The sequence below is a fragment of the Mugil cephalus genome, chromosome 21 (genome assembly GCF_022458985.1).
Source record: "Mugil cephalus isolate CIBA_MC_2020 chromosome 21, CIBA_Mcephalus_1.1, whole genome shotgun sequence".
NCBI classification, from domain to species: Eukaryota; Metazoa; Chordata; class Actinopteri; order Mugiliformes; family Mugilidae; genus Mugil; species Mugil cephalus.
The window spans coordinates 6,803,584-6,829,722 of record NC_061790.1 but is presented as its reverse complement, the minus strand read 5'-3'; the positions used below and the strand labels follow the sequence as shown (position 1 = coordinate 6,829,722).

At 43.6% G+C, this 26,139-nt stretch overlaps 1 protein-coding gene across 3 annotated transcripts; it reads left to right on the top strand.

Moving 5' to 3' along the window:
* Positions 1-2,894: 2,894 nt before the first annotated feature.
* LOC124998641 (single-minded homolog 1-like) lies at positions 2,895-12,496 on the top strand. Of its 3 annotated transcripts, none has more exons than XM_047573075.1 (12): positions 2,895-3,099; positions 3,927-4,381; positions 5,558-5,640; positions 5,749-5,838; positions 5,998-6,106; positions 6,555-6,640; positions 6,903-7,102; positions 7,261-7,367; positions 7,548-7,695; positions 9,830-9,986; positions 10,087-10,471; positions 10,808-12,496. In XM_047573075.1, the coding sequence occupies exons 2-12, from the start codon at positions 4,207-4,209 to the stop codon at positions 11,548-11,550; spliced, it is 2,283 nt and encodes a 760-aa protein (XP_047429031.1). In that variant the 5' UTR covers positions 2,895-3,099; positions 3,927-4,206; the 3' UTR covers positions 11,551-12,496. The 3 variants fall into 3 exon arrangements, with proteins under 3 accessions (XP_047429031.1, XP_047429030.1, XP_047429032.1); XM_047573074.1 differs by having other exon boundaries at positions 10,084-10,471; XM_047573076.1 differs by lacking the exons at positions 2,895-3,099; positions 3,927-4,381; positions 5,558-5,640 and having other exon boundaries at positions 5,754-5,838; positions 6,002-6,106; positions 10,084-10,471.
* The last annotated feature ends 13,643 nt before the right edge of the window (positions 12,497-26,139 follow it).

The following is a 26,139-nucleotide window of genomic DNA, read 5'->3' as shown; positions in this document are numbered from 1 at the left end:
CGTGTTTCCGCTTTAGTATTTACATTGGACACATTGGAGAAAGGTTAACTGAGGAAGTTTGGAAATACAAACGTTTGTACGACACGTCTTTGGCAAAATTTCGGCAAAAGTTTCAGGCGCCATTGTTGAAAGTGAAGCAGGAAGTAGAAACAAAAATGGCTGACAAAAAAGCCACAGCGCCGACTTGTGTTTGGATGCCGTTGTTACAGAGCGAGCCAGGCTGACGAGTGCACAAGTATAAATGTCTTGCACCAGTGTTAGCCAGTGTAGGTTAGGGCGACTATGTTCTGCGGAGGCAAAAACCGTACTTGAACAATATTTGTGAAAGTTTACTATTTAGACTTTATAGCTCTTTATACTACCTTAAATTGTTTTTTAAGTGTCTTCCTGAAGGGCACCTTGATGATAGATAACCTGACCCCAATTCTGAAACTTTCCCAGTGACATACAAGAGCCGACAGGATGAAACGAAGCACCGTATACCTCCCTGAGAACGACTGACAAAGTCTACATTTGTCCTCTCACCTCCTTTCCACCTTTTTCCTCAAATCCTTTCCCTAAATAACCTTCACTAACCTGCCCCCTCCCTCTGCTTCTTTTTTGTCATGCTGGGCAGAATTTCAGGCCTGACTTCCCACTGAGAAGCATGATTTGTAAAAACACAATAAAAATGGAAAGACGGGTGAGTCTCGGGTGGCGGCGAAGGAGGGGTTGGAAGGACAGCAGAGCGAGCTCCCCTGTTGCGACAGCCCGCGGTGGGGCATTAACAGGATGTCCAGGCAGGGTAAATCTTCCACCAGCCGCTCAGAACTCATACCCTCAGAGAACTGACAGGCTGTCTGTCACTGCTGATAGGAAGGTCTCATGCAGGATCTGCAGGTTCTGAATCATTTTACTTGCATACATGTGCGAAAGAAATAGGTTTTGAACACATATCGTGAAATGAGACTCGATTGTTATTAAGCCAAAATGTGGATTTCAATTCATTTGCGCAGAGAATGAAGTGACCAAGGCATGGTGACCTAGACAGTTTAAAAAAAAAAAAAAAAGGGAAAGAATGGAGAGCCACTAACAATTGTTTGACATTGATACCTCATTTAGAAACACAAGATGTGGAGGATGCGGTAACATGGTGTTTGGCGAAAAGGGAGAACTTGAGACCAGTCAGCATCTGGGGCTGCCATCTAATTGCCAATTTGGTATTTTTATCTGTCATAAATGAGAAAGTAATAGAAAGGTATGGCCTTGTGGGGCTAATTCTGAGTCTGGAAGAAGCCATTTAGATAGACACACACTCTCCCCGTCCTCACCCCCACCACCCACCCTCACACAAAAGGAAGGAGACAGAGATATATCTGTTCTCAGGCAGCAGGAGAGTGTCCAATTATGTCAGGATGCAGCATCAATTTAAGGGCTAATTATGTGCGTAATGAGCTCACCGTCATGCGTCCGCGTCCCCGACACCGAGCCCGCTGCTCTAACTGCACCCCCCCATCCCACCTCTATACACTTCTCCCCTCCGACTCCCCCTCCTCCATCTGAGCGCACGGTAACTAATTAAAAAACTACATGCGCCGCGGCGCCTTCATCTGATTCACACCATGGAAATTAATCCTCAGATAAACGCGGTTGACGGACACCAAACCATCGCATGAGCTCTGGACGCGACGCACCGCTCTCTCGGCCATGTGGAAACTGCTTTGCATTTGTCTTTAAAAAATAAAATAAATAATCCTAGCTCTAAGATTACACAAGACAAAACTGGTTAACTTGATAAGCCTCTCATTTTGAATTACAAATATATTCTGGTCCATTGTGTTTCATACGCAAGATTTTTTTATTTTTTTTTTTGTTATTTAAAAAAAAAGCGCTAATTCAACGTCAAAAATTGAAATTTCAAATTAAAATACGAGAATTAACACATACAGTCATTGCTGTTTAGATGTGGATGAGGTTTTTTTAAAGCCCAAAAAAAAAAAAAAAATGCAATCCACCACAAAGCCAAATAAAGAGTTTCACCACTGGAATAGTAGAGCAGGTTCATGTCTTGGTGTGCATTTGAGTACAAGGATGCTCAGCATATTAAAGGCACCGCCAAGTCTTGAGGCCTGGTCATTAGACAACTAGCAGAAGCAGCATAAGAAGAGCATCAAGTTCCCAAACAGTGGCACCTTTTTATTTATTTAGATTTCCTGTTCTATTTTCTGTTATAACTGAATGTACCTGCACCTCTTGTTATTCGTTCACCGAATTAAACATTGGCACCTTAGTGGTAAAATTATTGATGCGCACGGATTGAAAATAAATACCTTTCTCAGGGTGATAAATTCCTTAAATTATTCATTATTTTTCCAAAGTAAATAAGAACAGTTCTACTCAGAAAAACAATTTGGTTTTTAAAAATATTTTTTAATATACTTCTACGAGATATTAAATATGAGCAAAGCAATAAAAACTAGTTGGATGTAATAAAAACTGTACTAAATTGAGGAAATAAAAACGCTTTCTTTGTGTGAAACTGATTTTTCCCTCCGTTTATGTTTTCAACATAATAATCATCAAGTGAGGGTCTCGCCCCTGCAGAACATCCTCCCCCCTGCTATCATACTTTATGTGGATTTATTTATTTATTTGTTTCAGCTTGATTCATGATCTCCGCGCTAATGACAAAAAACAACAAGATCACATTTAAGCTCACTTCGGGCACGGCCAAGTGCCGAACATACCTCGTCCTACCCAATTGACGCCCTACGGCAAACGTCCAATGACGCGCTGACTTTCAAGGCTTTCGGCCAATCAGAGCGCGGCAAGCGCCGGGTGGGCGGGGCCCGAGCTGCTCCAGAGAGGGACATTGAGATAGTTGAGGAGAGGAGGTTTGTTGGGCACGAATGCCACTCGTTGCGCGTCCTTATAATTTGGAGAGGTGTATGCAGCGCACGGCCCGTTCGCCTTTCAGGTGGAAATCCAGGAGGAGCCGCGACCAAATTTAACTGGGACGACTGGTGAACCCGATTCAGGACAGGTGAAATTCCCAGCAGGCTGCTTTTAAGGCCACAGGATCGATTCAGATGTAGGGAAATCCAGCGTACCTCCGCTCGGGTAGGAAGAATGCACATATCCTGAAGAAATCTGCCAAATATGTTGATGTCTATTTTCTTTTTCTTTTTAATTCTATTATTATTATTATTTTATCAACACGTGTGATATATATATAAAAAAAAAATCATCGGCCTGCGAAGTGAGATTATGTCACAGTTGCTTCTCCCAACACACGTTTCAGGAATGGTGTTGGGTCAAATGTCATTTCCTCGATGCTGCTGCAAAGACAAGAGACGAGGGGGTTTGTTTTTATGCGGAAATGAAGAAGTGTTTCATCTCAGTGGCAGATTAGACTTAGATTTCTCACTTGTGGCATGGTTTACGACGTCTGCAGTGTGCATTTGATTTTGTTTTTTTAATTATTATTTTTAGAAGTATTTTTTATGGCCTTCTTGTTTTAGAAAAAGGAAGAGAAATCTATCCAAGCCCACACACGGATTTTACGACATAATTAGAGGCCCTGCCTTCATGTTTTCAAGAAATTAAAGCACGTCTGTTGCATGCAGGGAACTGTCAGCTTCGCGTTGCACAGCTTTTATTTATTTATTTATTTTTAGCTGCTGCCGTTTTTTGCTCGTCTCAATTTCCCTGCTTAAGTCCGCGTTGCAGCAGATTATATCCGGCTGCACATCTTTTCCAATAAATGACACTTGTGTTCAAACTGACGATTGTAAATTCAGACACGCGGGCCTTCTCCAGCCACACACATAACACAGGGGCCAGTCGCATGTCTGGTTCTCAGGCATCTGCGGAACATATTGATCATTTTGGATGCAACAAAAATGTTTTTTTTTTCTTCTTCTTCTTCCCTTTCTGCGTTTTTGCAGGTCATGGATGAAGGATTGCACCGAGGAGTTTTAACTTGAAACTGACCTTCAGGAGTTCCAGGGATATTGGCACCTTTTGGATTCAGCTGTTTGTATTATCTTTTTTTTTTCTAAAAAAAAAGAAAAAAAAGTTGATTGAAACAAAAAAATCCACGATGAAAACGAGGCAAAACGGAGAGGAATCAGTCAAACCGCTGATGTGAATGACCACCGCCTCAGACCAGCGAGGATATATATATATAAACATAAATATATATATAAGCAGTGAAAAGGCGCCGAAATGAAGGAGAAATCCAAAACGGCCGCAAGGACTAGACGGGAAAAGGAAAACAGTGAATTTTATGAACTGGCCAAAATGCTGCCTCTGCCGTCGGCCATCACCTCTCAGCTAGACAAAGCCTCCATCATAAGACTGACAACGAGTTACCTGAAGATGAGAATTGTTTTCCCTCAGGGTGAGCCATTATTGCGCACACACACTTCCAACACTGGTGTTTTTATTTTTTATTAGTGGACTTTTTTTGCCCCCCTTCCTGTCAACTCTGAAGCCAATTAGGAGTTAAAGTGCTCAAAAAATGCCCATATAACAAATATAAATATCAAAAACTACCACATGGGGAGAAAATACAGATAGAAAAACATAATTAAAAAGAAAATCAATTGGTCAAATTATAAAAAGAATCCAAACACTCAAAAAAATAATAATTAAATATGAAGAAAAAAAAATAAAATGAAGGGACTAACTAGTTTTATTTAAGCCATAGCTATTATTATGGTTAAATTCGTTGGGGGAGTCTTTACAAAATGGATTACGCTCGTTTCTAATTCGTCGTGTCCAAATGAGACGATCAGCCTCCATCTTTTCCACAGATCTCTGCAGGTTTCCGCGATGTCGTGACTGAGAACAACACTCACCAATTAGAAAGGAAAAAAGGGCCCTGCAAGGCTTCTAATCATCTAAAGCCATATGAGCAGGAGGCACACATGCGATATTACGCGCAGGCTCTCTCGTGTGAGGGGGAAAACGCCACAAATGATCTCCCGTGAAATCCAATCAGGCCGCGTGGTCCACGCAGTCAAATGTAACTCTGAGGCAGAGTAAACGAAAAAATAAAACGCGTGCAACTATTCAAACATGTGAACGCGCGCCTTCTTTGTTTCTCTGCTGTCATCTGGGTGATGTTAGTGTGCATGTCCCACCGGCTGAGGAGACCTGTTATCGTTTACAGCAGGGGAGACGCACACCTGATTTACTGACGATACGAGAGCTCCGTGAGATTTCTGATGAAAGGAAATGAATTTTAATGAGCGACGCAGGCTTTGTTCCTCTTAGCGCTGGGACTTACCGGACGAGGATCTGGAAGACATGCATAGTAAAAAATACTAATAATTTTAGCCGCCTGTCGTTTTACATCTGCACTTGCGCTTAATTCCACTCAGTCTACGCAACATATGGGGCCCGTGCAAATGCGTAAATGCTTTAAATTGGCTTTTTAAACAGGAGCTTCACTTTTTTTTCGCTTTTAGGCTAAATGTAAGACACAACACAACAATGCTACTATAAATAATTTTTAAGTTTTAAATTAGGTTTATGTAAATACGACATATTTTCTGTTGCGTATTTTATCCAGGTCTGGGTGAGGCTTGGGGTCATGCAAGTCGAACAAGATCTTTGGACAATATTGGACGAGAGCTGGGAGCTCATTTACTGCAGGTACATTGTTATTATTATTCCACACAGCAACGTGGAAAGATGGTGTGAAATAGGCTGAGGTGAAATAAGGTAACGGTATAGTTCTCTTTTTATTATTATTATCTGCAGACGTTGGACGGGTTCATCTTTGTTGTGGCTCCGGATGGGAAGATCATGTACATTTCGGAGACGGCGTCTGTCCATCTAGGACTCTCTCAGGTCCGTCTTTTATTATTATTATTATTATTATTTGTTTGTTTGTTTATTTTATTTTTGTTTTTGCATGCTTATTTTTTTCATATTGCAGCCAGTTTAGCACGACGCCTGCGAGGAAATGAAGCCACCCACCCCTTTAATTACCTGAGTTATTCTCAACAGGTAGAGTTGACTGGGAACAGTATTTATGAGTACGTCCATCCTGCCGACCACGACGAGATGACAGCTGTCCTCACGCCACATCAGCCCTATCACTCGCATTTCGTGCAAGGTACAGCGGCATGCATTTCCTCTCTAACGCAATTTAATCGCAATCTTGTAGCGGCATAAGAGAAAAATGATCGCAGCGGATGTGGATATTGCGATGGGATGTTTACGCGTGGAAATTTCGCCCGTGCAACATCTATTATTCGCATCTTATTATGTCTTATTCGCTGCAGGATGCAAATCAGTCACCTTATTTTATTCCTCTTGACAATAATTTTTTACGTTATTTTATTTAACATTAATAATGCATTATTTCTTCTCCTCGCCACTGCATACAATTATTATTAAAGTCATTTTTTAAAAATAATTAAACCAGGCATATTTTCGATAATGGACCTATCGAATGACGGAAAGTCTTCTGTTTTTTTTTCCTCCTCCCTTTTATGAGAGTTTTTGATTAGACTCTATTTATAATCGCCCGGTTAAAAGTATTTGTCCTTTTTTTTTTCCAGAATATGAAATGGAGCGCTCTTTCTTTCTGCGGATGAAGTGTGTGCTGGCAAAAAGAAACGCAGGACTCACGAGTGGTGGATATAAGGTAGAGTTCTGCCAGTGATACAAGTTTTTTTTTTTTTTTAAGATTAATTTACAAAATAAGAGATTGAAAGAGATAATTCGATTTATTTTGAATTGAACTTTTATTATATTGTGTTCAAATAATAAATCTGTATTTTTAAAATATGCAGTGTGCTTTTTAAAAATGTAGCATTTAGAGTAATGTAATTAACACATGTTTCTGAAGAGACACTTTTAGAGTTAAATTTAGTCATTTTTTTTGTGTGTGTGTCCCTTCACAACAGGTGATCCACTGCAGTGGCTACCTGAAGATCCGGCAGTACAGTTTGGACATGTCACCTTTCGAGGGCTGCTACCAGAATGTGGGATTGGTGGCTGTGGGTCACTCTCTACCGCCCAGCGCCGTGACCGAGATCAAACTGCACAGCAACATGTTTATGTTCAGAGCCAGCTTGGACATGAAGCTCATCTTCCTGGACTCCAGGTACAGGCCGCGGTTAATCCTTCCCCTTTAGGCGTTTCCATCTAATTTAATGTTCTTTACGTGCAATAAACCGGTGCTAAAAGTGTTGCCTGTGAAAAACAGGAGCAGGCAGACGTGAATCAATCTGCATATTTTTAAACTCCTTAATTCCTCTCCAGGGTAGCTGAGCTGACAGGCTACGAGCCACAGGACCTCATCGAGAAAACGCTGTACCATCACGTCCACAGCTGCGACATGTTCCACCTCCGCTGTGCGCACCACCTCTGTGAGTTACAGCCCTGCTCGATTATGCTTTTACCTCGGTCTGCCCGACCTTCTCCTGTCAGCCTCCTGCAGCCGACCACGTGCAGACAATCACACGGGTCTCCCACACGCTCACTTAAAACATGCATGTTGTTAACGACGTTAATCTTTGCTGTCTGTGTGTTTCTTTTATCTGCTTCAGTGCTGGTAAAAGGCCAAGTCACCACTAAGTATTATCGCTTCCTGGCCAAGCACGGGGGCTGGGTGTGGGTCCAGAGCTACGCCACGATTGTCCACAACAGCCGATCGTCGAGGCCTCACTGTATTGTCAGCGTCAACTACGTCCTCACGTGAGTCTCAAAAGGATTTAGCTCGTCTTAAAGGGAGAAAGTTTTCTCATGATGCTTTTTCCATTTAAAAGAAACAAAAACACGGCATATGGACTGGTCTTTTCTGGTAGTTATAAGTCATAAGTTATGATATTTTGAATTGGCAGCTACACAATCACCATGAACACATATGGTCTAAAATGTATTTGTGTTTGCCGGAGCACCAGTGCTGAATATTTAACTAGATTAAGTAAAATCACATCATACACTCTTCAGATTGTTGCTCGAGGCTCAATCTGTGATACGATGGGCCAATCTCTCTTGGAGAAATCCTCCTCTTTATCCCTCTGTACAAACCCACCACACACTGCGGCTGCAGGGCTCAGGCAGTTTGCGTGTTATGAGAGCACAAAGCACACTGAGGCCCTTCGAGACAGCAAGACAAACATCAGGGTTCAACCCCATCAAGAAACCTCTACTGTCCCCATCGATCCGCGAGCTAAGGAAGGCAAAATCGATCAAACGGTGAACCAGGAATCAATAGCTATCTCATAGGTGTAGCACATGTTGGATTTTGCTTGTTAGGTTTGGTTGATCCACACGTCACATGGTCACGTGTGTGTGTTTACGTGAGTTTGGCAGAGAGTCTGTGTGTGCGTGCGTGCGTGTGGCTGCACTCCAAGTATTGATTTCTTCAATGCAGTAAGGAGAAAACAAAGTAACTACATTAAAATGACGGTGAATTTCCAAGCGCATAAATAGGTCTAACACCGAAGTATCCGAGAGCTCACACGCACAAATAAGTGGAGGGAAAGTGGGGGGGGGGGTACATTAAAAAACAAACAGGAATTCAATCACCTTGCCGTGACAGCATTTTAACCCAACAAGAATCCATTAATAAATCATGTTTGGAGGTTGGTCGGTGGCGCATTTCAGACATGAGGTGCTCTGACATTGACCCTGAGGTGGAATTCGGCTAACACAGCTGAGTTTGCACAAAGGCCCAACATTATTGGCTCAGACACAAGTCAGCCAGGGCACAGATAGGATGCAGAAACAGCCACCGCAACTATACCTGCAAAAGCAAATAACACTCGCACTGTGCACTGGCTATCCAAACATAGCCTTTCCCCTAAGGTGCTGTACATAAAGAATGGGTCATATTTAGAGCCATATTAAAGAGGCTGGCTGTGCAGGGTCAGGGATGGGCCACAAGGTTTGAAATGCCAGGCAGCTGCTATTACATACTGTTGATGCGATAAGTTAAGAATAGGCTCATGTTTGCTGAACACTTGACACAGGAGCCTTTTCACTCCCTCGACAGTAACACTCAGGAGTTCAGCTGCAGGACAGTAGGTTAAAATGTCCAAAACGGTGAATGAGCTACATGCACATATATGAGTAATGTTTTTTTGTTGTTGTTGTTTTTTTTTCCTGAGACTAATATAACGGAGATAGTGTACATGCATTTGTCTATATTTACTCACTTTTTCTCGCAGCGTTCTGGTAATGGTGGCAGAAAACAATGATTAACTTCCTTCAGGTTACTTTTCTCAGAAGCCAAAGGGCCTAATCTCTTGCGTTTATCTTAAATGTTGTTTTCACTTCTCATTGTGCTCACATCATTCGTATCGTGAAAAAAAAAAAAATGTATGTTTGTAAAACAAGTCTGTCTAGCTATCTTTATTCAATATTATTCAAGCCGTCTGCAGCGGACTAATTGCTGATTATGTCACTTGGTGCAACGCGGCTACCGGGACGGTGCAAGAATGTCAGGAGGTGCTGAGAATATTTGGATAGACATTAGCCCAAAAGTTTAAGAAGGTCCTAAATCAAGTTAAATAAGCAACTGCCACTCAACCTCGTTCAGTGTCTCAAGACATGGCAGGTTCGCAAGGTTGGAAGATGCGTTTAACACGATGTCAACATGCACAGCTGAGGCTGATGGGATTGACGTTAATTTGCTTAAGAACATTTGACTAATTGCAATGTTGATGTTATGGGGGTGGAAGGAAACGGGACCATGAAAACCGTGGAGACTTTTATAGCGATTCAGTGATATAGATATTTTAGTCCAGATCTCAGTAGGGGACTAACAGACTTGCTCAAAACCTGCTATTTTTATGTCTGACATGTATTTTATTTGTTTCAAAAGGGACACGGAGTATAAGGGAATGCAGTTGTCCTTGGACCAGATGAGCCCCACCAAGCCAGCTTTCCCCTACGCGGACAGTCACAGTGAGGACAGGAAGAGCACCAAGTCACGTCTCACCCAGTCCAAGGCCAAAGCCAGAGTGTCTCCCTACCCGCAGGTAAAGGACAGAGCTAAGACATGGTCCAGGTTTAACTGTGAAAGACGTCCAAATGCCAAACTCTCAGTGGTGTTTTTTTTTTATTATTTGTGTACAGCAGTTTTCGGCTTTCAATCCAGAACGTTCAGAGTCGGATCAAGACAGCCAATGGGGAGGAAGCCCGCTGACAGACTCTGCCTCTCCTCAGCTGTTGGACCCCAGTGAGGCCACGGAGGCGTCCTGCGCCTACCGCCTATATCCGGACTCGGGCCCCCTGTGCTACGGCCTGGGTCTATCGGAGGAAGATCTCGCCCACGCCCAAACTCACCCTCACACCACCACCTGTGACCGCGTCCGATGCCAGAGTGGACGCTACTTCCTGGGAGCTCCCCAGTCGGGAAGGGAGATGTGGTGGGACACCACGCGCTCTGTGTTGTCGCTGCCAAAATTCTCGGTGGAGAACAGCGAGGGCTACGAAATCACATCCTACCATGGCGCCATTCACGGTGAGGTGTTAGGGTTGAGACCGCGACCATCTGTCTCTGAAAATAGCTCTGGCCTAGCTTCTCCTGGTAGCTGTTTTCCAAATGTTATTATGGGACATGCTAAGTTGTTTACGCCGTGTCTTGCCAGTGTGCCGATTGCTACCATCTGTTCAAAAATTGCCTGCAACCGAAAGCCAAGTTATTTCACATTTCACATCCTTAACCACTGAAACAACCCCCTCTGTGCTTCTGCCAAGTCACCGAGTCAGACCACTCTATATGCATTTAAAGCAGAATCTTACACGTCGACCAGCATTTTATAAACGCCGTAATTAATTTATTGGTTTCTTTTCACAGGACGAGGCCACTGGGATGAAGATAGTGTGGTGAGTTCACCTGACGGAGGCGGGTCCACCAGTGATTCAGGTGACCGTTACCATGGAGACCAATTCCAAGCAAGCCCGCGAGAGCCCAGCAAGATGGAGACCCTGATCCGTGCCACCCAGCAAATGATCAAAGAGGAAGAGAGCCGCCTGCAGCAGCACAAGCCGCCGCTGGATGTCTCCGGCCTCACGAAAACTCACAGTTCGTGTTTCACCTCCGCCCTAGCCCACCACTCTCAGCTCAACATGCCCAGCGTGGTGTGTCGTGGGCCCGGAGCTCCCAGCATCGACCTCCCCTCCGAACGCCTCCATCACAGAGACGCTAGCAAAGTGCTCGGCCCCCATGACAATGACGAAAACACGACCAGCCCCGCTTCTTTGTCTCGTCTCAGCAGCCCCAGCTCCGACGGACTCCCCAGGTCGGGCCTGTCCCTCACCAAAGACTACATGCAGGCGGATCTGTCCCCGCACCCTCCCCAGCCCCAGGGGAGTCCGCTGCTCTATCAAGCGCAGGAGAGGCAGCCACTGGACAGACAAGCGGCCTACGCCTTGACCGGGTACTCCCTGGAGCACTTGTACGACCCGGAGAACTTGCGGAGCTATTCCAGCCTGGCCTGCGGGGGAGTCCAGTACGACGTGGCGTCTCATGTGAGAATGCAGGCCGAGCAGATACAAGGACACAAGGCAACCTCAGTCATCATAACCAACGGCAGCTGACGATATCTGGTGCAGATAGGTCCTGTTGTCTAAATGACAATGTCGCCATCGGTGACAACGTATGCATGTGCAAAACTGACCAGGTGCTTGATATAAAGGAGGAGTATATAAGGAGAGACAATGAGGATATAAGGCACCTATGCTGGGTTGATGCGCCCTTGGTGGTTCTTTCAGCAGGCCTTTGTATCATACTCTTTTCTTTATCATCAGAGGATGATTCTCCGAGACTCTACAGAACTAGTGTTCAGGAACTGACATTCAATACGCCACCTGACACGGGAGGAGGGGGATGTGTGTGCTCCATTAAATGGGAATACAGTGTTATTTTCATGGCGGTGAACTGAAGTCCTCCTCCCTGCAAAAGGCTGGTTAAACATCAAGCTAGTGTTTCTGTCCCAAACCTGTCACGCACCATTGGGCATGTGAGTTAATCTGTCCCGGACACGGTTTCCAAAGGCAGTAAGAAAATGTGTTGTTCCATTGCCCTTTCACCTGAAATCTCCATTGCACAGAGCATAATGTTTGACACGCAACGTGCAACACAGGAAAGGCAAGCGTTTCGCTATTGTAAGATGTCAATGTTTCCTGGTATTTATTTGTCAGTGGGCTGTTTTCTGTATGTGTCTTTTTTTCAGTCCCAGTAGAATGTTATTATTACGGTGGCATTAATTAGTTTTGGTGTTTGGATCGCACCAATATTAGATTAAAAATATTAAATTAAGCTGAAGAAAAAAAAACGGGAAGAAATGCCTCTGAATTGTAAAAGGCTAAAAGAGGTCAACTTGAAACAGTTTTAATGTATAGTTGAAAGGCCATTATTTAGAGTGCAAAGACAAAAATGACTTGTTTGACATCTCCCCACGTGCTCTTATTAGATATTTCTAGGAAGGCTCTCAGTGATCCAGGTTATGGTATATTAAAAAAAAAAAAAAAAAACTAAAACAAAGGCACCTGGACTTGTCTTGAAGATGTTTCACCAAGTGTGCACCAACCACAGATGTTCCTGGTAAAACCTAAACCTCCCACAAGTCATTTAGAACTGAAGATGGAGCCGCTTGGATGAGTTGTGAAATGTCAAACTCAAAGCACTTGCCTTTGTGTTAGCTTTTTTTTTTTTTTTTTCGGATATCCTCTCCTTGCATATCCACTAATCCAGCTGTATATCAGAGATTCATTTCTCCTGTTTTTACCTCAATACTCACCCAGTGCGGCATATGAATAGTATGCTGTTCTTACAATCTGCTCCACATACAACTGTTCTCAAAGGAACCCCATCGTTTTTTTGTTTTGTCATGGCAGCCTGAAGGGTTAAAACGATTGATACGACATATATCTGAAGGTATGTCTTTAGTTTCTTATTTAATTTATGATGTAAATAGCATCACGCATTGGACTTTTGAACGAGAAGTGACGAGATTATTTATTAATTGGTTTAAAAAGTCTCTTAAATCTGAATACAGTTGCAAACTAATGACTTTTGTCTGTGTTTTTTTTCTGTCAAAATTGCTTCAAACTTGCACACACGCGCACACACTTTGATGCTGCCTCAGAAAAAAAAATATATATTTAAATATGTACATTAAAATGTAGATGCATAGTAAAACATCTCAACGGTTAATGGCTGTGTATTATTTGTGTTTCATGTTGAATTTTATCTCGAGTTAATTAGTAAAATAAGAATACAAGGTTAAGGCATAATAATCTCAAATTGGTCGATAAAAAAAAAAAAAATTAAAAATCCATGCAATTTTCCCATTCACTGCAGATTTTGGGAAACTTTACTGTGTGTTAAAGGAAGCAAGAATGTGCATCTATTATTGACTTGAAAATGACAGCGTTCATTACAATGAAGGAACGTCATTCAGTGTAAACAAATGGCTCAATTATGTGTTTTTAAATGTTTCTGGACAACAGGAATAAGCTATATGAGGCTTTTCTTGCAGATTTTTTTAAAAAAAACATAGAATATCAAAAGCTTCAGGGAGTTAAACCCAAACACCCAGAACAAATCTCCTGAACAAACCATTACCCTGCCTACCTTTCGCGTCTTAAACGCACTTGCAGTAAAGCGTTCCTGCTGTTAAAAGCAATCGAACTTGCACATTTAGCCACACTGACCTTTGCTCCGAGGCAATTTCTCTGCCGCGCATTTTAATGTATGCGAGTTATTCACATGTAGCTGGACAGCTTTGCCCGCCTGCCTGCCGTCTGACTTGAGAAGAACCTGGACACAGTCTAGGCTTGGATGCAGAACTCCCATCAGTCAGCGCTGACACGACCATCTGATGGTCTGCCAGATATCACTGCTGCTCCTTCTGGGAGGCGAAACTACTGCAGCGCTCGGCTGCTGACACCATCAAGGTTTATGAGCGGTGCGTGTGTGTGAATGAGTGGGTGACTGTGTGTTTGTTGCTGAAATACTTCAATAATCCCTTCTTTTTTTTTCACCCCCCCCCCCCTTTTCTAAACACTGGGGGTTTTTTCGCCTGATGTGCCCTGAAGGCTTTCACGTGTAGTCGGTTACAAATGAGGCCAAATGCTGGGCCTTTTGCCCAGACTTTTCACTCACTTACATACACCTCCCCTACTACCTCATCCCTCCACACCTAAGATCCCCACCGCAGTCTATAGAAAGCAACAGGCGGTCGCACTGTCTCAGGATTAGAGAAAAGCTGAACGGGAGACTGAGGGTGATGTGTTCTCACGCATTTTAAGGAACATAGATCATAAAGGTAACAAGTAATAAATAGAAAAATAAATAGAAATCAATAAAGTTATATGATTACATTAAGACATTATTAAGGAAACCCTCTGTAATCCACTATTCAACAACATACTTAGCATCATGTTCAGAAAAGTTCATAGAAGCTATTCTGTGGCATCTTAAGCAACTGAACTGGTTGGAGTTTTGGCGCATTTTCTTTTTCCAAGCAGCTTTTTCGCCGCCCTCAGTTCTGAATAACCAGCGCGGAGTTTAGGATTTTATTAGGAACATCTGAGGCTGGTGCCCACTTGAACCCAGGCTAATTTGAACAGCTTTCTCTAATTGCAGGTGAGTATCTGTTAGTTAGCCTCCAGTCATGTGATTTTTTTTTCTTTTTCTTTTTTTCTTTTGTGTACCACCCACAGATTTTGGACTTCTGGGTTTTTCTATGAAAGCTACTTTGTTTCCAAGTAGTGCTACCAAATCTCGCAATGTAATCATTAACCGCGACTGTCTAACATATGTAGCAGAGTTAAAAGCAGCAAATTTCCCTCTGAAGCCCAGTGAAGTGTGGGAATAAAGTATTAACTTAAAAAGGGAAATAGAAACAGGAGATATCCTTCTCCAACTGTAAGAGACGTATCTGATTGCGGTTTAGGTGTGATTCAAAGAGCAAAATAGGTGATATGACTAGAATAAAGTGAATCAGAAAATAAAATGATTCTATGATGTCATTACGGAAACAGATGTGCTCTGTTAATCACTTCCTTACACTCAGGAACCCCTCATAATGGACCGCAGCGCTGCAAAATTAAGGCATTTGCAGTTAATTTAACTACACGCTACTGCAAATAAAAAAAGCGCGAGTGAATCGCCTCCGTTTGCCCCGCGGCAGTTAGAGGAGATAAAGACGCTGGTTTGTGTCATGTGGTCGGCTCCGTGTGGAGGTAAACTACAGAGCAGCGGGAGCGCGGCCCCGTCGCAGGGAAGGAGAAATGGATCCCAACTTAACAAACGACCACAGCACACGAGGGTGCAGGTGGCGAGGCTCGAAAACTAGCCACTGAACGTCTACTTGATTGATTTCAGGTCCAGGATTGAGGCACGATTGCATATTCATACATCAATTAAAGTGTTCCTCCACTAGTGCCTCCATAATTCAACCTGGCGCTCAGAGAAGAGTCATCCTTATGAAACAGCTTCAGACCAGCGGCAGGGAAAATGTTTCAACATGTTTTTTTTTCTGTTCGTGTGTGCTTTATGACCTTCTTGAGTGCTAACTTACATCTTATAATTGTTTAATTCCTCCCCTCCCCTGAAATCTGGAAGCACGGAAATCGCGGCTTTTACGTACCTTGCCTCAAAATGCAGCGGCAGCGGCAGCACAGTGTGAAATCATAGAAACATTCAAAAAAAAACACACACACACACATCAAGAATGCATCTCCGGAGGTGAGTCACCTGGAAATGAGTCAACCAAGGGCAAAATAGCACAGAACCTGGGAAAATCATTCATCCAGGACCTTTAGTGACACCTCTGCAGCAGACCTCACCGCACCACAACGCATTTAGATGTTCTGATTGGGTGGACCAGGATATTGAGGTCATCCGGTCAATCTGCATGGGACTCGGCCGGGCTGCGGGTCATTCGGCAAAGTGGAGAGGAAATAGGGTTCGTTTCGTGACGGCACCTTAAGTAGGCATGTTGTTTAAACAACATCCTGATAAATGACATCATAACCGTTGGAACGTTTCATTGCTACGTTTGAAATTAAATCACGAAACTGACAGTTGATGGATTGCACCGAACCCTTTAAATAATGATCCAGTTGAAACTGCGTGGTAGTGGTCGCACACATTCCTGAGGTGTGACTTTTGTCTGTCAGGGAGAATTTACAGAGAACAGGGTGGCGGATGTGGGACTGACTCAACATCCACCACAGTGTCTATAGCTCCAACAAAGGAGCTCGGTGCCGACCAGTAACTAAATCAAGCAGTGGATCCACAGAGACAACACTGTGCTGATCGCTTTGATAACAATCAGATGAATATGAAATAGTGCCACACTTACAGGCGGTTTAGGCTTCGGTGCTGACATGCACCATGCCACAGCGTTCCAGCCACTAATTGGTCCACTTGGTAGTAGCATGTTTTTTGATTTAGTATTTCCGTCTCCTTCTCCATAGCTGCAATTTTCTAAATTGATTGTTTTGGATGGATCAAGACTCATCTTCAGCAGAAATTCAGCGAAAGTTTCAGTCGCAATTGTTGAAAGCGAAGCAGGAAGTAGAAACACAAATTAACCCAACTGGCAAAAAACACACAGCGCCTACTAGTGTTTAAGTGGTGTTGCTACAGAGCGATCCAGACTGGTATGAGTATAAATTGCCTGCACCACTGTGGTTACATGTGTAAGTTGCGCCGTTATACCTTTATCCTTAAAATATGGAGATGTGGACAATTAAGAGATACATTAATCAATGATGTTGATTCTAGTTTTTTTTTAATAACCTGCCTTCTACTATTCAACTGACTCAATACTTGTACAGTTATTTGATCATTTAAGGCCTCTACGAATAAAATGACTGTTTTAATTATACATATACTCTTATTCACAAAGACGTAGCTGATGAGTCTACATCTGGACATCTCGACAAAATAAAAGCTTGATGAAGAACGACAACTATTCATGTTATGGCAAATAAACCTGCTCCATTAACAGTTCCCACAATTCCTTTTGCCTTCCCACGCTCTGGTGTCACAGAATGATAAGTTTAGAAATGCAGTTTGCTGTAAGTTACTGCAAATCAAACGTTTTTTAATCGAAATCGCAAAAAGCATGATCACTTATCCAAAACCGAAACAAAATCACCTTAATTTAAAACTCGCTAATCTCTCAGCAACAAGGCTATTAAGAAGACGACAATATCCTGAGCCCCCATCACACACACGCAAACACACACACACACACACACACACGGCTCAGACAGAGTGAATCTAATGCCCTCCAATCCTGTGAATCCCTTTGTTCCTGATTTCACGCTTGATTTGCCCACAGCTTGAGTCTGGCTGGTATCGGCGCTCTTCTCACTGCTTTCACTCCTGCCAAATCCACAGAGCCACACGAGGATCCATGTCTCCTCTCTACCCCGCTCTCGTCTGCCATTGTTGGTTCCAGCATTTCTCCAAAATGCTCAGCACATGCCAAGAAGTTGCATTTGTTTGTTTGCATCCCAGCCCCTCTCACTGTAAACACCTCATCAGCCTGCCAAGATCGGATCAAGTGTAAACTCGGACGCCGTCGGGACATTTCACATGATTTACAGCGGCGCGTATCCCCTGGACATATATTTTTATTAAATGATTTCTTGTAGAGGCGCGGGGGGACAATCCTCTCGTGCACTGACACACCGCGAGTTACAAATCGCTCCCGAATCTTAAGATTGATTCAGCACAAGAGGCCGTTGAGCCGTTCTGATTCGAAATCTACCGTTTCTAAAGGAGCGCATCAGCTCGGCTCCTCTATCCCCTACGATCCCCCCCTAGCACTTGTGCTGGGCCGATGTTGTGACAGCTGCCTGAAGGGGGGGTTGCGAGAGGGAGAGCGCAGGAGATGGAGGAGGAGAAAGGAGGAGAGACGAAAACGGCGAGGAGAGAGTCTCCAGAGAGAGTGGGTGCCGGTGCTCCACGGCTCCAAGTCACCGCCTGCATGCCAATGAGGAGATTCCCCTGCAGCAGCGGCGGCAGCAGTAGTGGAGCAGAGCAGCAGGAGGGGCCGCGGTCGACACTGTACCACTATAGTCCCTGACAGTCACATTACACACTCCGCACAAAAGAGCCTAAAACCAGATGGGTTTACGAAGCAAAACACTGGGAAATGATCAAATACCAAATGACTGTGTACATGCTGCTGATAATTATCCCAGTGTAACAACAATAGTCTAAACTATTTGATTATTCCAGCATGGCTCTGCCTTTCTGATTAAAGGAGAAATGTATAACAGTCTTATGCTATTATATATAATTAATCAAAACATTTTCGGAGTGATTTCTACGTCCCGCGGCTCGTTTCGTATCTTCGTCTGTTTCTGCTTCGCTTTGTCATTTCTTAATTTTCCATAATGCCTCCTGACAAGCGCCTTGGAAACAGCTTAAACTTTCGGCTCTCGGCTCCGGTGCACTTGGCAACAATGAGCAAGAAGAGAAAACGCACACCTATCTCAAAGTCATTGTTTTTTTGTTTTTTTTTTTGTTGCCATATCCAGATGTTTCCGCAAAAAGCTAAAGGCCGACATTTATTGAAGTTTCAAAAGAAAGAAAAGGCCAGCGTGAACCGATGCTTCGTAGAAATGTACTCGACTGCATCTGGATTGAGATATTGAAACGGGAATAAAGGACGGCCTCGTAATTTGTTTGTCTTGAATTTACAGATGTCGTTCTGTTGGAAAATATCACAAATTTACAGCCCGGACTGGAAACGCTGAACCACGCTGTCACATTGTTGAAGTTTGTCCAACACAAAAAATAAACTGACCTAAAAATACGAGATGTGGAGCTAAGCGGTGTATCTTTTTACTCTTTGCCGTGTCTTCCTCAGAAAAGATCACCAGTTACATCCATAATCCTGGTGTTAACAGCAGCAGTGTGGATAAGAACGTTAGCTGTGTGTGTGTGTAACCACCACCTCCTCCTCCTCCTCTCTTTCCCTCCCCTTGAGAAGAATTAATAACTAATTATGTCAGGTCACTCGTCCAGATGGTCCTATCAGATGGGCCCACAGTCTGAACCTCACCTCCGACGAGCACCTCTGACCCCGGCGACCACGTCACCCCTGGCAACATGGGAGTCTGAGGCCTGTGCCGCTGGAAGGACGGAATCGGGGGGCGCATGAGCGTTTGGGGGCGCACATAAAGAGGCGGCGAGGGGGGGAGCGGGAGCGGGAGCTGCTGGGCGTGTCTGATCAGTTGTCGGATGGCCGCCTTTAAAACTCCATGAATACAAGGCTCCCTGCCGGGGCCCTGATCTCCACGGTCATGATTCTGTTATTACACGCCGTGTTCCCGTGATGGGCAGATGGCTCCGAGCGCCGGCACATGCGTTCACACGCATTCAGCGCACGCCGAGCCCCGTCGCATCAATGGACACAACCTGATACTCCCCTTTCTTGTCTCATTAGGAGGCTATAGAAACATAAGAACATAATAGGGAGGAATTAAGTGCCCGTGAGGATGTCGCGGCGGAAGATTGGGACGAGGGCTAACAAGCGCACGGAGCGCTCACTCAGCTTTGTGCGGTGATTAGCGCCTTTCGACAGGGCTGACAGGTAAAAGACAAGCCCTCTGGGACGGAGCAGCTTTTAAACGGACACTTAAACAACCGGGGAAAGTGACAGCAGTGAGGAAACAGGCATAAAAAACTCACGGCTGGTTGGTAAACCTCTGGTGTGCTCATCATAGCAAAGAAGAGTTTATCATAAAAAATACAGATACCTTGTAAATCAAAAAACTAGCCTCCACATGGTCAAAAAGATTTAAAATATATATATGTTTGTATAGTTCAACATCAGGAAATATAAACGGTTAATGTAATCACTGTAGCTTTCCTTAATTCTCTTCAATCATACTTTAAGCAACACATTTATAGCTTATACCCCCCACTTTTTCTTCATCCACTGAAAAGATTTTGCTTCTCATTATGTCCTCTAAAAGCTCCTTTACAATTTGTCACATAAAAGCCTCCTAAACTCTTGAGCAAACAGGAACTTTACCAAAGCTCCCCAGTGCAAGTCTGCAGGACCAGATCTCAGTCTGCTATTTGAGCAAGAGACACACGACAAAGCGGCTAAGAAGAAATCAAACAAAGTCACCTTAAATAGGATTTAAGGTGTTTAACCACATCTTATTCATTCCGCCACTTTCTCTCTTCTGTCCTTAGGTGCAGATAAAGGACCGGGACAAAAGCGGCGCTCTCCTTGCGCAGCACCGGCGCGCTGCAGCGACTCAGCGCACACCTCACCGCTCATATCACCGTGGCTTCCGAACGCTCGGCAAATCAAAGAAATGATGAATGGCAGCGGCGAGATGGGTGGCTATCACTCACTCAATTACATTAAATGGCCTGACACGTGTTGATAAACACAGTTAATTACTTGTGAAAAGGTTCATCATTATCATTACATCATTACTTTCTGGCATTCTGGTGCTAAGTGTCTAACGAGATTAGGCTGCCAGTCACGTTCCTCCTCTCAGCTGAGCAGACAATGGACAACTTTACCAGCTGGCTGCTTTTTGAGATCCGTCGTGAACTCTCAAATTTGGCGTGTTTGGGGATGAGAAAAAAATTAAACGGTGGTGGAAAAATGTTGGAAAAGATGCTGTTTAAGGGGTTGTAAAATGAGACTTTTTAGTAGTGTATTAGGCACACCCAGCTAAACTCCTGTAATAAATGGTTATGGGGTTAATACTTTGTTAAACACTATAGGAGGGGCACTATATGATTATTTTGGAGGCGTTTATTATTTTTTCCAAACAGATTTTTGTCAGTGAGGACAGAAGAAACATGCAAAAATCTCCCAAGTAAACAGACTTAAAAAAATTAAGCCTCTAGAAAACTACAGGTCAGATTTATTGCAACCAGAATTATACTGCATTGGTTTCAGCTCAGTGTTCCTACTAAATTTCATACGCTAACTAAACCATTCAAAATTATTCTTTTTTTTTGTTTTTTTTTTTTACTTTGAAAACTTAATGGAATTTTTTCCAGGACACCAAAATAAGACCCTTACTCTCTCTCTCAGGAAGCTAGTAGATGATCACAAACATCTCAAGAAACGTCTGGTGCAGATTCTTCTCCACCATTATTGAGAAGAAAGAAAGTTTTTACATTGTATGCAAAGAACAAACCTTTGCATATTTATAAGTGGACTTATTTTTCAGTTTGTGACAAAAACAAACACAAAAAGGATTAAAAGGCCAGATTGCAGCGGTCGTGTGCATTTTTTTCTTTTTTTTCACAGCTATCATTATTCTCTCCGTTTCCACATATGCTGCTGCATTGAACCCAGGAGCCCTGTCACTATGTTACAGCAGGAATCTGATGATGGCCCCTTCTAAGCGGCTATCACACACCATCTGGTAGTACTGTTCTTCAGCTGTTTGAAGAATCAAGAAAATCAACCCATCATCTTCCCACCCCACCACCCCCCACACGCACACTACCCCATGCACACAAACACGCAATCTTTCCCTGGACATGCACCTGCACACACACACACATACACGCGCAGTGGGAGTGTGATGTCATTACAGCTCTCTAAGGCCTCCTATTAGCCAGTGCTCCATAATCACTCTGGTTATATATTAGTACAATGCATTGATTACCGCATAATCCAATCACTCGCCTCCTATTGATCTTTTATAGAGCGCCCCCCAGACAATAAAGCTGCAGCCACAAACTGTGGGTCAATAGGCACACAGGGAGAGGAGTCTCCTTGCAGCTAATTGGCTTATGAAATAATACAAACATTTTGCTTTCCCTACACCAGCAGAAATCAATGCTGGGCCTAGCTGGTGCATTCAAATCAATGTTTTTTTTATGTTTTTTTTCCAGCCAGGGCTTGATGTCTCCCTCACATGTCTCAGGCTTTATCATTGTCAACTCTGTGTGGCTTAATCTTTTCTCTTTAGCTCTCTCGAACCTGCAGGGGTCTTACTCCGATTTTTTCCCCCCCTACCAATCCATCTTGCCCAGTCCATCTTTCTTCCACTAGGTCTCCTCCGCTCTTTACTCCCAGTGCTTCTCCGTCCAGCCTTCGACTGATGTTGGGTTGCCAGATACGTTTCTACTTACAGGGAGACCACATCTGACACCCAGCTGTGTGGGTCATGGGCTGCAAGCGCAGCTGCTGGTCATAAATCACCCGAGCTGGAGGAGCTCTGGCACTCCTTCTGTCAGCCGTGAAACAAAGACGTAGAGGTAGCGGGGGGTCAGAGGTATCCAACCTGGGCAACAACAAGAGACCCCGGCACCACCTTCGGTAACGCCGCGCCGAAACAGTTCTCCATTGTGAATCCGTACTGTACGAGGCTGGGCGGGGAAATGTATGCAACTAGCACACTCTAAAAGTATGCTGTAATATGGTATGCAAGCAATTATGGTAAAACAGGCAATACAGCTCGTGAGCTGTGAGGTCAGAGAACAGACAACCCCTTGCCGAGTTACTGTAGCAGAAGAAATGCAAATAAATTCTGTCAACAGAGAGGGAGGCTTTGTTGCAACACGTGTCTTGTAGAAACACTACGGTATGCATAAAGAAACGGCAATAAGAAAAGCACCAATCCAATTAAAGAAAGTAGTAACTTAATGTAAAACACACACTTCGTCTGATGGCATTTTCAGAAACAAAACGAGAAGTAATTTGACTACACAACTTCATACGCCGTTCCAGTTTTATGTGGGTTTTTTAAATTAATAGCCTAAATGGGTGGAATAAAATAAATATTGCCGCAGCTGGATGGTTTTATCAAGACATTATGGACATAGTTTCTTCACTTTTTGTTTAGTTAAGTAACGGCCAAGGCTCCAATGTACATGGATTCGGGGAAACGGTGTAAGTAAACAGTTTGCAGTTACAGTATCCGCTGGTTTGGATGCAACTTTTCTTAGAACTGTCGCCTAAAAATGATGTCTAAGGATTTGGGAATGACGTGTGCAGCTGTTCCTGAGGTAAGTGCAACTTTGGACACAAAAACTAATATATTTTAAACAAGCGACTGTTAAGAGGCGGCTTCTGAAACCTTCCACATGATGGATTCTATGGGCGAACAGAGGACCAAGAGGTTCCCTGTAAGAAGATGAACATTATAAACAGAAAGGGCTTTGTTCCCAGTAATAAGAACACTTGATAACGCACACTGAAATCAATGTGATGGGAACCGAGGGCTTCTTACTATTGGTTTCTGAGAGAAACGGAACTTAAATATACAGAGTCTATATTAGCATAGCATGCTAAGACTTTCATTCAAAAGTTGCCTCACAGTGCTTATCTTTTTACATCGCTATACTATATTCCAAGACTAAGAAAAGGTGAGAGAAAGAAGCGTGAATAGATGGAGAATAGTCTTCTCAGATCAATCATTTTCTTGACATTGACGCACATCGTGCAGGACAAGCTAAGCTAAGCTCAAAAACAACACCTATAACCAAGCAGAAAGTTTCAAGCTCCCTGAAACCTAATTGCCAGGAAGGAAATTGCGGTTTGCAAGATGTCTGTGAAGAGGAAAGGGCACAGAGAAAAGAGAGGAGATTATAAAAAGGTGTAAGAGGGGAAAAGGATGACAAAAGGGAGAAAGAGAGGAGAAGACTCCTTTGCCCTTTGGTGTGCAGCGAGGGCCGATCGATGGCGGCGTAATGAGCGTGGTATTAGCTGGGGTGCGGAGGGACTGACGCAGGGCAGAGGGAGGCCGGAGGGGGAAGGGGAAAACCAAGATCTGATTCCCAACAGCAAACAACACCAGTGCTGTAGACATCAGAACCAACACCTGAGAACATCCATTAAAGCCAGATGACCCTCCGCTCGGCTAACGACGAATCCGCCGATCGCGCAGACGCCTCACGCACGCGCTTTCACGCAATTTTACTCAACCCGCCGGTTGGTTGAGTTGTTCCATCTCTGCCAAGCTGCTACTAAAGCCAAATACATCGCCCCGAAGAGGGCTAACAGAGAAAACCCGAGCCTAATCCCGACTAAGAAAAGGACCACACTCAACATCACCTCTCCTTTTCGATACAGATTACCCAACAATGGCTTCTGCCACTCTCTTAAATCCACTACACACTGGCGATTTGTATTAGAAAGATGGAGACGCAGGGATTGTCTTTGGTTGGCTGAAAGAGAGAGAAGGGGGACCAGTGGAGAGAAGTGGGGGGGACGGGGTAACCATCAGGTACACTCAAAGCCAATCTGTTGCTTCGTCAATAGGCTCCTTCTGCTGGAGTGCCATGTGCGGGACACCCGGCTCTGCTAGCCCCCCAACCCCGGCCCGTCGCACCAGCCATCCAGCGAGGCGCAAATCGGGGGGGGGGGATGCCACGGCTGGCTCCTCTCAATAGGAGGATCAAAGCGGGGATAGAAGGATGGGCCCCCTTTCTTTGTGCTCGCGTGGCTCCCTAAACAAACGCATTCTCCTTTCTGCCGAGGAGCCTCGCGGAGCTGGGGCTGCGGTGACAGATGGCACAGGGGACTACCACTGGGAGGCACCTGTACTGGCGCAAGAGCCGTGTTCAACACATCCCCGTGTCTGGTTCATAGGCGACGAGCATTTGAGCTCACTTTTAACGCGATATAATAGAGGGTAATAGTACACTACATCATGTGCCGCGCAGCCGTGCGCTGAAAACGCTGCTTCCTGGGGAATCATTCATCTCAGTCACTTGTCAAAATTAAATCAGTGATCAATGATTTAAGTCGGTTTCACGCACAAGGCCGTCGCTGGTGAGTCAAAACAGACTCGAGCAAATACTTCTTTTTGGAGAAACAATCACACATTTGCCAAAAAAAATTATCTTTAATAGAGCATCAAATGTGTATTAATCCGCAAGTGAAAACAGTCCCTCTCAAATACACTAGCTCTTGTTTGAGCAACGTTTTCTAAGAATCTTGAAAAATAAAAGGCTTTTATCCAAAAAAATAAAAAAAAAAATGTAATGAGAGATTAAGAGGCTGCTTATTTTGGGTTCTTTGTTTTATTCACTGAAAACATGAACATGAGAAATGCTAAATACTGGCAGCTTCGTAGTTTTAAGGGTTAACTCCTCGTATCCTCCCATGCTGAAAGTTTGGGTTTATATGATATTTGTTTTACCCAGTATATGTTTTATAACATTTATGTGATATATGTTTTCTGAGTGGTTTTCTTCCAAACTACTTTTTATGAGCCAAGTTTTAAAGCGCTATAAACAAGATTCCTGTCATTTCAATTGCGCTGAACTGGAGGCAAAAATCTTAAAGACACACACACACACTAAATATGACAGAAATAACCTCCGCTGTTATTAGAATAAATAAACTAACCCTTTAAGATATTTTTCGGTAACTCTTCTCAACAAACATCATTTTAGCTCTCGCGCGCCGTCTAAAAGTGAAAGTGTCAAAATTACCGCGGTAGTATTTAGATATTTTTGTTTGGAGTAAAACAATCAAAATTGCCAATTTTGCTTCATTAATGTTATTTCCTTCGCACTGTTAAGAGCCACAGTCTCATTCCCTGCCGGTGAGTAGAGAGATTTTCACGAGCACATCAGAAGCAGGGCTTCCAGTAGATATAACCCATGCTATGGTAATCACATGCTAATCACAGTTAACACCAGCGCAGGGTCCTATACTCTAGATTAATGCATCCGTGGCATATTCACGTTTCCATTAGCATAAATCAGGTTCACCCTGCCTTTGTAATTAGTGTTTTCATGTGAATGATAATAAGATATGGTGATTAGGTCAGGGTACTAGAATGGAAATGACTTGTCAGCTAAGTCGGCCTCAAACAGTTCCACACATGATGGACTATCAATATGTGCTTCCTCAAGAAGCAATTAATGATGTTGAAAGATAATTGAAGTTTGATAGTAGGATGTGGAAAGCAAAAGTAGACTATTAATCAAATTTCTGCAAGACACAGTTTTGCTGCGGAGTAATACTTGACATGTGTGTGAAAAGATTCTTACTATCACTGTGATCCTTTAGGGCGGCCGAGATTATTATTATTTCTAACAAATCCTACAATAAAGGATCTCGTGTTTGCTGTATTATCTCGTATTGTTTTTGTCTTTATCTGTTTTTAAGTATTATATCAACCTGCTAATGAAAATGACCCTTTATCAGACAACTG